The 10,975-nt window shown below is 50.8% G+C and overlaps 1 protein-coding gene across 1 annotated transcript; it reads left to right on the top strand.

Moving 5' to 3' along the window:
- Window positions 1-342: 342 nt before the first annotated feature.
- Window positions 343-6,775, top strand: RPS10 (ribosomal protein S10). The gene is made up of 6 exons (XM_070585859.1): window positions 343-561; window positions 1,335-1,484; window positions 1,712-1,883; window positions 3,630-3,707; window positions 5,777-5,832; window positions 6,685-6,775. Exons 2-6 carry the CDS (start codon window positions 1,335-1,337, stop codon window positions 6,724-6,726), a joined length of 498 nt encoding a protein of 165 aa, XP_070441960.1. The 5' UTR covers window positions 343-561; the 3' UTR covers window positions 6,727-6,775.
- Window positions 6,776-10,975: the final 4,200 nt, after the last annotated feature.

The following is a 10,975-nucleotide window of genomic DNA, read 5'->3' as shown; positions in this document are numbered from 1 at the left end:
CTGTTAAACTATCCACCAGTGGACGACTACGTAGTCATTACAGCTGAAGGTATTAACACGAAAAGAGATTAATGACTATTGGTAAGCAGAAAAAACAGGTGACCAAACACAGCATACATAACATATAGACAAACCGTCTCATTTTTGTTAAAAAATGTATTTGCTTGCCTAATATGAGTTCGGAAGAATACATGGCAAAATCTTAATAGTAATTATCTTCGGTTGACAGGATGCTGTCTTTATTGTTTTATTAAGTATCAGCAGGAAAAAAAGAAAATAAAGAAGTAGCGTGTTTCTAAAAGGACACGCAAGCACAAAAGTGACCATCTGTTAACAGAGCACGCGGCCTCCGAGCCTCCAGCGGCGGTTTCCACACGCGCGCGTCCACAAGCCAGTCCAGGCCCGCGGCCGCCCGCAGCCGGCCGTCCTGCAGGCACCGCCGAGGCCACCCCCGGCGGCGCGGGTCCTGGCGGGGGGCGGGGCACGCCAGCCCGGAAGAGACGCGGCGCCGCGCATGCCCCTTCCTTTCCAGCTCCGGCTCCGGACGCAGCAGCTGCCGAGGTGAGTTCCTCGGGTGCCCGGGTGCCATCGGGCCCCATCCTGGCCGTGCCGCGGCCGTACTCAGCGCACCTCCCGGGGTTAGGGTCGGGGGGCCGCCCCCTCGCTCCCCGTGCGCCCATTTCTGAGCAGTGAGGGGGGCCGGGGGCGCGCTTCGGGGCGTCGTGGGGCGCTGGTAGGCAAAGATCGGCGCCCGGAGGGCGGAGGAGGGAGCATGAAGCTCTTGCGTCGCGGCGGGAAGGCTGCGCCCCGCTTGCACGCTCGCCCTTCGGGGCAGCACGCCTCCCCCCGGGCCGCCTCCTCGCCTCGGCCCTTTGGTTTGGGGTCAGCGGCCCGTCGTGCATCGAAGACTTCCCGCCTCCGGGCCCTGCCTGCGCGCCTGGAAGTAGAGCTGCGCCGTCCGCGGTGGGTGCAGTTGTCGCTGGCCCCCAAATGCTCCGAGAATGCGGTGTCTGCGTCCCATGACACCTTGGTGGTGGTGGGGGCGAAAGTCCGGAGCGACATGTACCCCCACCCGCGTTGTGTTTGTGTCCTGGCCACTTTTTTCTCGTCCTAAGTGTTGTCTGTCCGGGGGGGTGGAGGAGGGAGCTGGTCGCTGGAGGGCTTCAGTTTGGCACGAGTCTGGATTCCTCCTTCCTGCACGCTGCCTGCGGTGTGTTTGAGATTTTAACCCGTTGGACAGTGATTCCGTGCAGTGGCTTTGGGGTCGTGCATTTGGTTGGGGACCCTGGCCACATTACTCAGATGTGCTCTTGGTGCTCGCTTCCTCCTTGCAGATGTTGATGCCCAAGAAGAACCGGATTGCCATTTATGAACTCCTTTTCAAGGAGGGAGTGATGGTGGCCAAGAAGGATGTCCACATGCCCAAACACCCCGAGCTGGCAGACAAGAACGTGCCCAATCTTCACGTCATGAAGGCCATGCAGGTAGCCGGGGGCCTACTGGCATGGGGTGCGGTTGCAGGGGTTTGCCCCTGATGGTCAAGGCAGAGGCCGAGGAGAGTTCAGGACAGCCAGAGCTGCGTGCTGCCTGGAAGGGCCGTGAGGTAGACACACTGTGGAACGTGTCTCCTCCACAGTTCAGCTTCTCTCTGCACTGCGTTTCCAGCTTCAAGCCTCTGGTTTCATCTTAACGCTGGTTATCTGTCTTGCAGTCTCTCAAATCCCGAGGCTACGTGAAGGAACAGTTTGCTTGGAGACATTTCTACTGGTACCTTACCAACGAGGGTATCCAGTATCTCCGGGATTACCTCCACCTGCCCCCTGAGATCGTGCCTGCCACCCTGCGCCGGAGCCGTCCTGAGACCGGCAGGCCACGGCCCAAAGGTAGGGGGCCGGGATAAATGCCTCCGAGGGCCTGCCCCAAAGCTGCTCTTCGGCGGGGAGGGGCATACGTGAAAGGGTGGGTTTTTGTTTGTGTGTGGGCCAGAGGTGGTCTTATAGTACACCATCGATGTCAGCTTCCGAGGGACTCTTGGCATGTGGGACCTTGAGTCAAGTCCTGGAACGTTTGTCCCCTGGCATGGGTCTGGACTCAGGTCTTCAGGCCATCCTGGGAGATGGTGTTAAACACAGAGTATTAGTCTGTGGCCAGATGCCTGTGGTGGAGCACTGAGTAACTGTTTTCCAGGAGAGTGAGGAGGTGCTTGTCCCCAAGAAGTCCAGAGCAAAGCTGTTTACCACGTGTAAAGGAAATGAAGGGTTTTACAGTTTCTGGGTGACGGGAGCAAAAACAATCAGAAGTCAAATAGGGGAGAACGCGTGTATGAGTGACCGTGGTCTGAAAGGATACGCTTCTGCGGGTGGGGAGTTATCTTCCGACTGGTGGTGGTTTCTGGCTCCAGTTGCGTTTTGTCAAGGTTGTGGTTCCCTTGCCTTGGGTTCTGAAAACGCTTGTCACAGGAACTCTGTAGGGGGAGCGGCTTGTGGGCTTGGTGATGAGGTGCAGACATTCCTAAAAGCAGGATCGTCAGACTGTCCAAGTTGCCCTGGGCAGAGACTTTGGGGAGCTCAGGAATCTAGTTTTTATGAAAGCTCCCCAGTGGGTTCTGGCGGTCAGGTAGGATTGCGGATCTTTAGAGCTGATGTTCCCCACCCTGTCTTGGGATGACTTGGGGGAAATACCGTTGTCTGTCTGTGCCCCCAGGGGTGCTGATTTAGTTGGCCTAGGTAGGGACTGACATCTGTTTTAGCCTCTCACTACAGGTTAAGTCTTACTCCTCCTACTTTAAAGAAAAAAAAGTCTGGGGTTAGCCCAGTGGCGCACTGGTTAAGTGCGCACGTTCCACTTCGGCAGCCCAGGGTTCGCTGGTTCAGATCCCAGGTGCGGACTATGACACCGCTTGTCAAGCCGTGCTGTGGCAGGCGTCCCACATATAAAGTAGAGGAAGATGGGCACGATGTTAGTTCGGGGCTAATCTTTCTCAAAAAGAAAAAAAGTAAGTCTGTAGTCTAATCCTATGGACTGTAGGTAAGTTTCAGGGTAACTGTAGAGAGAATACTAGATTAAATGTCCAGTGTTTATGAGAACGTTTTTAAGGCAAATTTTAAAAATCTGTGTCTTAATATATATACCACAGCTTAGTGAGGTATGTGGAGAAGCCCAGTGGGAGCTAAAGGATGCTTGGTGGCCTGTGTTTATATACTTACTATTGGAGGCGGGACTTTCAGCTTATGATGCCTCCTTTCCCATTTGCACAGGAAGTTTTCCACTTCAGAGATGAGTCACCTTCACAATTTGGGCTATTCAGATGTTTGTAGGAATGGCTGGATTTCTTAATTTGCCAAGTAATTGGAAAATAGGCATTTTTAGGAAATAGAAGAAAGCAATCCTTTTGCAGATATATAGCACTTTAATTAAAATAAAAGTTTTCCTAGGCATTTGAGAAGCCAAGAAGTCAATGGTGACAAGTTTATAGCTGACAGTTCTGGGTGTAAGAGTTCCTGTCCCCATTAACCCAGCATAACTGAGTTGTTGCCCAGTGAGAATAAGAGTGATCCCAGTTTTCTCTGCCTGTAGGGAACAGAGTTCCTGCATTGCCCTGTGTTCACAGTGTGGTTTAATTCCTGTAGGTCTGGAGGGAGAGCGACCCGCAAGACTCACACGAGGGGAAGCCGACAGAGACACCTACAGACGAAGCGCTGTGCCCCGTGAGTAACGCGCCACCTGTATTGGGGTGTTGGGGTGGAATCTCAGGATTTCCATCCCCCCTTGCCGGGCCTCAGCCCTTGAAGGTGCCGAGGTGACCAGGAAAGAACCTGGCTTTCGCTCGAGATCATCTCCAGCTGGAGTCCTTTGTGCTTCTTGCCTCATGCAGGCGTTTGGTGGATGGGGTTAGGAGGAAAGCTCTCTGAGCCGGGGCACAGAAGACTAGTTGAAGACCTTTAACTAGAGCAAAACCGAAAACTTTCAGGAAAGCAGCATGCGTTTCTTTTTTCCTGGTTTTGTTCCTGTGTTGTAAGCTTCTTAAGGGCAGGGCCACTCAGATTAATTTGTGCTTGCTCATTGCAAGAAATAGTGCAAAATCTTGTTCTTAAATAGCAGGTGTTTGCATTGATTTGGAACAGTAGATGTTTCTTCATTCAACAAATATATATTGAGTGCCTGTGGTGTGCCAGGCACTGTTCTAGAAGCCGGGTAGCCAGTAGCGTGTGTCACAGACAAGAGGCCCTTTCATTGAACTTCCATTTTAGTGGGAGGAGAGAGGCTAAGCAGAAACAAGTATACAACGGTGTGGATCTATAGGGGAGAATAAAGGGCGGGGTGGGAGGTGTTGCAGTTTTCAGGGAAATTCTTGGCGGAAGTGAGATTGAAGCGAACACCTGAAGGAGGGGAGGGGGCTCCAGCCAGTGGCTGTGTTGGGGGAGAGCATTCCAGGCAGAGGTTCTGCTGGGAAGGTACCTGGTTTGTCTAAATGGAAGACAGCAGGACTGTCAGAAGGGTGTGCAGCTCTCGTAGCTCTGTGGGCCGTGGTAGGACCTGGGGTTTACTCTTGAGTATGACAGGGGGCCGTTGGTAGTGTTTTTGCTGACGAGTGATAGGATTCAACTTGTTTTTAAAGAGTCACTCTGTCTTTGGTGCAGAAGAAGTTAATTGTCATGCAAAAACAAGGTTAAAACAGAATTTTTACCACCTTCTAGCTCTCTTGCCTCCCTCTTCTGGTTCCTGATTATTCATAGATGAGATAGAAGTGGGCACTTGACCTGAATACCTTACCAGATAGTAGTAAGAATGAATTCCTCCAGCAAACAGGCTCTCGGTTCAGAGAAAGTTAGTGGCTGTTCTTATGAGAAGTCATACCACGTGGGGCATCAGTCAGGGAATGGTCCTCCAGAGGAGGTCCTCCCCTCTGCTCCAGGGGTCCCCAAATTGAGGGGAGGTGAGCATTTCAGACGAGAGATGGTCATGAATAAAGGTACAGAGGTGGGGAAGCCACGGTGGCTTGGTAGTCAGAAGGGCAGGGCGTGAGCAGGTGGAAGCCTCTGGTGGGTGTGATCTGCAGTGGGCCGAGGGGAGGCCCCAATTTGAACAAGGTTTACTGAAACCATACTCACTGTTGGTCCTGCCGCCACGTGAACCGTAAAATTTTCTAGTGGCCACACTTAAAGCAAATGGAAATAGTTTATGTGGATATTAATCTTTTAACCTAATGTACTTAAAAATGTTATTTTAACATATCTGTGTGAATGTTAATGAGATATTTTGCATTTTCTTGATTCTTCAAATGTGATAAGTATTTTGCACACATCTCAGTCTGGGCTAGTGGCTGCCAAACAAGACAGGGCTGTACTAGATCCTTCATCTTGTTTGCTTCTGTGGGTCCTCAATTCTTTGACCTTTCAGTTTTTCCTTTATTGAGCTCCCTCTGAAGCTAGGTGCCAATCTGAAGCACGTGGTGGGACGTGAGTGTCCTCTGGAGCCATATAGGAAGGGCATGTAATCCAGGCTTTGTGGTCAGGGCAGCCTTCCTGAAGGAGGTGATAGTTTGGGTTGTGGGTTTTGAGGGATGACTTAAGGAACGCTGCCCAAGCGGGGTGGGGGGCACAGCGAAGGTGGCTCAGAAGGTGTTTCCCACTGCTGAGTGTAATTTACTTGTACTTCATGGGGTACATTTGCTGATGTGGCTTTTCCTGCAAGATTGAGGCAGGTGACTTGTTTTCCCTTGTCCTGCCGTAGATCCGATCATATGATGAATCTAAATTGGTGTTTCTCCTTCTAGCTGGTGCTGACAAGAAAGCTGAGGCCGGGGCTGGGTCAGCAACTGAATTCCAGTTTGTGAGTATTGCCTGCCTGCACCCTCCCCCTCCTTCGCTCTCCATAAGTAGTCATTGTTCTGGCCTCAGCCGTGTGACTCTGCAAGGTCTAGGCATGCAGTGTAGTGTGGTGGGCCCTGCTCTTCATCCTCCTCCCCCCCCCCCCAAACCACAGGTTCCGAATAAGTTTTTACATTAAGGCACAGTATGCAAACATAAATGTATAAATTACTGAAATGAGTCTCAGATCAGTACTGTGGAGTAGTGCTGCTTTGCATTTTATTAATGATGGTCATAACCCGCATGATTAGTTTCATGAACCTAAACTTGAGGTTGGGAATCGAACACTGGAGATTGAGTGCTCTAGAGCCAAGATGGTGCGGAATCCAATCCTCCAGATGGCGTGGTCTCGGGCAGGTTCCCGTCTGTGCCGCAGTCTCATCTGTAAATACCGAGGATGATTGTGGTCACCTCTAGGTAATCGTGAGATTAGTTACTTGGTTAAGTGCCCGGCACAGGGGCTGGCACATCACTATCGGGGCAACAGCTGGCCACTGGCAGATCTTCACAGCACACAGTTGTGTAAGGCCTCATTTGTGAAAAGGAGGTGTGTGTGGCGGGCACAAGATCCTGTCATGTGCTAGGCGCTATCGTGTGTGTATATAGGAACACAGTCTTGAGTGGGTATCCAGATTCCCATTCTACAAATGAGGAAACGGCCTAGGCGGTGAATGTGGCCCACAGCCAATCAGAGGCAGGGCTGGGATTTATGGCCTGGATTCTCCGAGCCCATACATTTGGGGACATCTTTAGTGATAATGAGGCCTGCAGTCTATGTCCCACTAATACTGACGTCCTGTGCTTTCTCTTGCAGAGAGGCGGATTTGGTCGTGGACGTGGTCAGCCACCTCAGTAAAGTTGGAGATTGCTTTGTGTTGAATAAACTTGTAGCTAGAAGAAATTAATCTTGTGCGCCCTGTTTTGTTTGCATTTGTGTCCTGAACAGGAGTGGTATAAGGATCAGAATGTAAGTGGGGCAAGACTGGATTGGTTTTGAGAGTTGTCCTTATCCAGGGTGACATCATTTGTTAGAGCTGCAGTACTGGGTGCTCTTTGCTCCAGCAGACGCCTCCCGGCAGCATCATGTCCTGTGTGGTTACCCTTCTGGGAGGTGGTCGGAAAGCTGGGCGTCTTCCTCAGACCAACCATGTTGGCTCAGCACTGGACGGAGGGAAAGTTGCTGTTTTGCTGGTCCTGGAATACTATGCTCAACCTTCAAGGCTCAGGGCTTACAAGAATCAAGGGAGAAAATAAGCAGTTAAAAATTCTCAAAAACGTCTAAAAGGGACTGCCCAGCCATCTGATGACCGCTGGGGTTTTTGTCTTTCCATAATCGGAATAAATACTGGACAACTGGAGCCTTGAAAAGGGAAAACACATTGTCTAGTTTTCCTGGAGCCTAAGTGATGACCCAGCATATGACAGGAGTAAATGGACAAGAGCAGTGTGGAGAGTTTGCCCTTGGTGGGGCCAAGTGCCACCATGGTATAGGTTCCAGCGGGGTTTGGTGGGACCATTTCTGTGGTCTTGCACTGCAGTCACCACTCACCTGGCCCAGGGGCCCTTGAAGGTGCAGCCCGGTGAGAGCTCGGGCACAAGCCTGCAGGCGGGTTTGCCAGCTGAGACACCGACTTTGGCTTGCAGGTGAAACCATGACTCTCGGCCGCAGCAAATACGCACTTGTAAGCAGGGTCAAAGCTTTTGAGGTACAGCTTTGCACCAACCAGCAACTCGGCGGGCACATCAAGCTAAGGTTTTTCAGCACCCAAATGGTAATTAATAGAAGTGGATCTTACAGGCTACAGGGACTTGGGAGTCATATTTGTGGGGTACTATGGGCCAAGCATTGTATGGAGATGGATAATAATTTTAGCCAAGTGAGGTTGCTAACTGGTCAAAATCCAAAACTATACAGGTGGTTTTATGCTGGGAACCACCTATTCCAGTCCCAACAGGCAGTTGTCATTTAGACCACAGGGTGGCAGCCGACAGCAGCTCCGAGTGTGCGCTGAAGCTTCGTTCTGGGAGGTGAGCTGCATTCTGAACCACGAATAAGTAGAAGCTTGCTTTGGCAGAAAGAGGCAGTGTTTGGGGAAGCTGTTTCAGTGCAGTCTTGGCTGCCTTGCCAAAGGTTGCTTTGTTTCCAATTTTTCTGCTGGCTCGAGTGATGTCAAGTGGTTTGCCCGTGTTCACACGCCTTGTGATTGTTTAACCTGGATTCCACTGTGAAATGTTAGGAGCTCCCGGCCTTTCTGTTTCCTACCAAGGCCAGCGAGGGAGCGGATGGGTTTCCTCTACAGCCTTGGTGATTTTCTGGCCCGAAAACATCGCTTTTCAGCTAGAGCTCTGCCAACCCTTTCCCTCGTGATTTAAATTACTTCCAGAATGTATTCTTCCAGATCACCCGTGGTCTCTGGGAAAATCTGAGCAATCTACAATGTAGAGTCGGGGCCTGTGGATAAAAACATGCAGATGGAGGTGGCTCTTGCTAGCTGGCAACCCCCTGCACCCACCTTGGTAGATTGGCCCCTGCCAATCAATAATCATTGATTAGCTGCTCAGGGATCATTGCTAAATGCTTTGGGAAACAAAAGGCTTGGAATTTGCATTCAAGGACCTCCTGTCTAGTTAGGAAAATAAAACCAAAGCTGTAGATTGAGGACTCTAATGCCAATGCTGTGTCACCAGTAGGTTGTTATGTCTAGGCTGAAGTCTAAGGAAGTGCAGGGTGGGGAGGTGGGTGAAGGCTGAAGTGACCCAGAGGTGGGTTTGTGGAGCAGGGGAGGGGTGTGACCAGTCAGGGCCTCTTGAAGAGGTTTTGTATGTCAGATGGTGTGAGGTTGTGAAACTGATGTCCAAAATTAAGGGTTTTTTGAGTAAAGCTAGGAAAAATGAATGCTATTACAAGAGAAGGTCACTTGGGGAGGGTGAGTTGCGAGGGGCAAGCAGAGGCCCACCTGGGCATCTGCATGGGCACATCCGTCACTGGGCAAAAGCTGTGGAGAAGTTTTGGCCCATGTTCCAGGGTTGGTTTCCAGAGATGCATGGCTCACCAGCTAATCCCCACCACCACTACTATCACCGAAAAAGGCTCCAAAGGATTTTTAAAGGGGTTTTGGAAGTTGACAGCGGAAGATAGATTTTCTTGATTTAACACAAACTTTTCAATATGGACCCAAATCCCCTTTCCCTGAAAAATATAGTCCCCTTAAAGGCAGTGCCAATAGCAGCTTTGAGTCTCTGACTCTTTTGAAGCCCTACTTCTTTGATTCATTTAGTCAACAGACCTTTAGGAAGCAGCTACCATATGCCTATGTTAGACTGTGGGAGACAAAGTCATTTTTGAGGATACATCCTCTAGCCCTGAAGACGTGAGGACTAGAACATCCTTACACCAGTGCCTGGCATGGGCCTCCAGGAGGGCGGTGTGGGTCCGTCATGGCTAGGAATTCCCCATCCCTCCCCCTGTGTCCAGAAGCCAGGCCTGCTAAGGGAGAACCAAAGGACGGAGGCCCACCTGTGCGCAGGCCGTTCTCCATGGTTGGGGGAGGCAGCCAGTAGCAGCCCCACAGCAATGAGGGGAGGTGGGCTCCTACCACTTCTGCTTTAATGCTGAGCCCTGAGAATGGATTCAGCAGTCCTTTCACTTCTTAGACCTGGGAGGAATGAGATGGGAGACAGGCGTCTGGCTGATAGCATTAATTGGGACAATTGTTTCAAAGCCTACAGAGGAGGGTGACCCTGGTTTAATCACTCTCTGTCCTGGGACAAGGTTTGCCTACGTTTCCAAGGAGTGTAAAGCACTTTGGGCTCTCAGGAGGGATCAGGGACCCGGGCAAGAGACGGCCTTCTTTGGTTAGGCTTTCAGGATAAGAACTCGATCTTAGGATGCTATGGAAAGAATCTGGTGGTCTGCTGGCAAGGAGGTGACTGGGGTAGGGGTTGGGGCGGAAGTATAACAGATCCTCCTCAGGATGGGCCTCAGCCCTGCCTCCTCCACCTTGCCTCAGGCAGCGCTTGACTTCCCCAGAACCAATGCAATCCCCTCCTAGCAGATTCCCTGCCTCTAGCTTCGCCCTGCTTTCAAACACTCCCCACGCCCAGCCAAGGTTATTTCTCTGAATCACAAATGTGAACAAGGTATTCCCCAGCTTGAAATCCTTCAAAAGCTCTGTGTTGCCTTCTAGAGTCTTCTAGAATCTACACGAGTGCCAGACACCTTGCGTGGCCTAACAGATCCATCACAGCTTCACATCTGCCTACCAAAACGAGGCTCCAAGTTCCAGAATCCAGCTGAACTAGCTCACACTCGTTCTCAGCTTCAGGCTTTTTTGCATGCAGCGTTCTGTGAAACTCTCCCACCCCCACCCACTCGGGGCTCTTACTCATTCTTCATTATTCATATTACATGTCACCCCTGAGAAGCCTGTCCTGACAGAACCCACCCTATGTCAAAGTCAGGTTAGGTGTGCCTCCTTCAGTGCCCGCAGCATCTCTCAGCTCCAGCAGGCTGCGTCCTTGGACCATTGTCCGTTTCCTCCCTGACACTCAGCCTCACTCTGGGGGCCTAGTTCAGTGCTTCACATGCAGCAGCTCCTTTGTCATTGTTAGCTGCAAGAATGATGTCCCTAAGGAGTTGTCTCTGAGATGCTGTCTCCTTATGGGAAAGAACACTTGTGAAAAAAAAAATCTCTGCAGGCCTAAGCTGGGAATGCAAAAGTGACCCAGACACATCCTTACCACGGAGGTTCTGCCCGACTTAGGGAAGGCAGACCTAGAAACATACACTAAGTGGCCTAGTGGCTGTGGCTGGAGTTTTATTGGTGGCTTGTGGGGAGGAGGAGAGCACGTATTATCCAGGGGAAGGCCACTGGGTCTTCTCTGAGTCTTACAGTATGGACTAAAGAGCAACAGTATGGACCAAACTCTTATAGTTTGGACTAAAATAGCATGAGACAATAATGGTGGCTGGCCCAGGTGGTGCCCGTGGAGTAATTGGAGAAGGCTGGGTTTCCTTGGCCAAGTCTAGGAGTTTGTATTATTTTCATTCTTTTATGTATTTTTTCAGCTTTATTGATGTATAATTGACATATAATAAAGTGCAT

Source organism: Equus przewalskii, chromosome 19, assembly GCF_037783145.1.
Source record: "Equus przewalskii isolate Varuska chromosome 19, EquPr2, whole genome shotgun sequence".
In the NCBI taxonomy this organism is placed as follows: Eukaryota; Metazoa; Chordata; class Mammalia; order Perissodactyla; family Equidae; genus Equus; species Equus przewalskii.
Note: the sequence above shows the minus strand (reverse complement) of the source record. Positions and strands in the feature narration are given on the sequence as shown.

What these genes read in the sequence shown, in the direction of transcription:
- RPS10 (XM_070585859.1), top strand. Translation starts at nt 1,335, where the DNA reads ATGTTGATGCCCAAGAAGAACCGGATTGCCATTTATGAACTCCTTTTC. An exon ending in ACGTCATGAAGGCCATGCAG is followed by an intron (nt 1,485 to 1,711) that starts GTAGCCGGGGGC and finishes TCTGTCTTGCAG; the next exon opens with TCTCTCAAATCCCGAGGCTA. An exon ending in CAGCAACTGAATTCCAGTTT is followed by an intron (nt 5,833 to 6,684) that starts GTGAGTATTGCC and finishes TTTCTCTTGCAG; the next exon opens with AGAGGCGGATTTGGTCGTGG.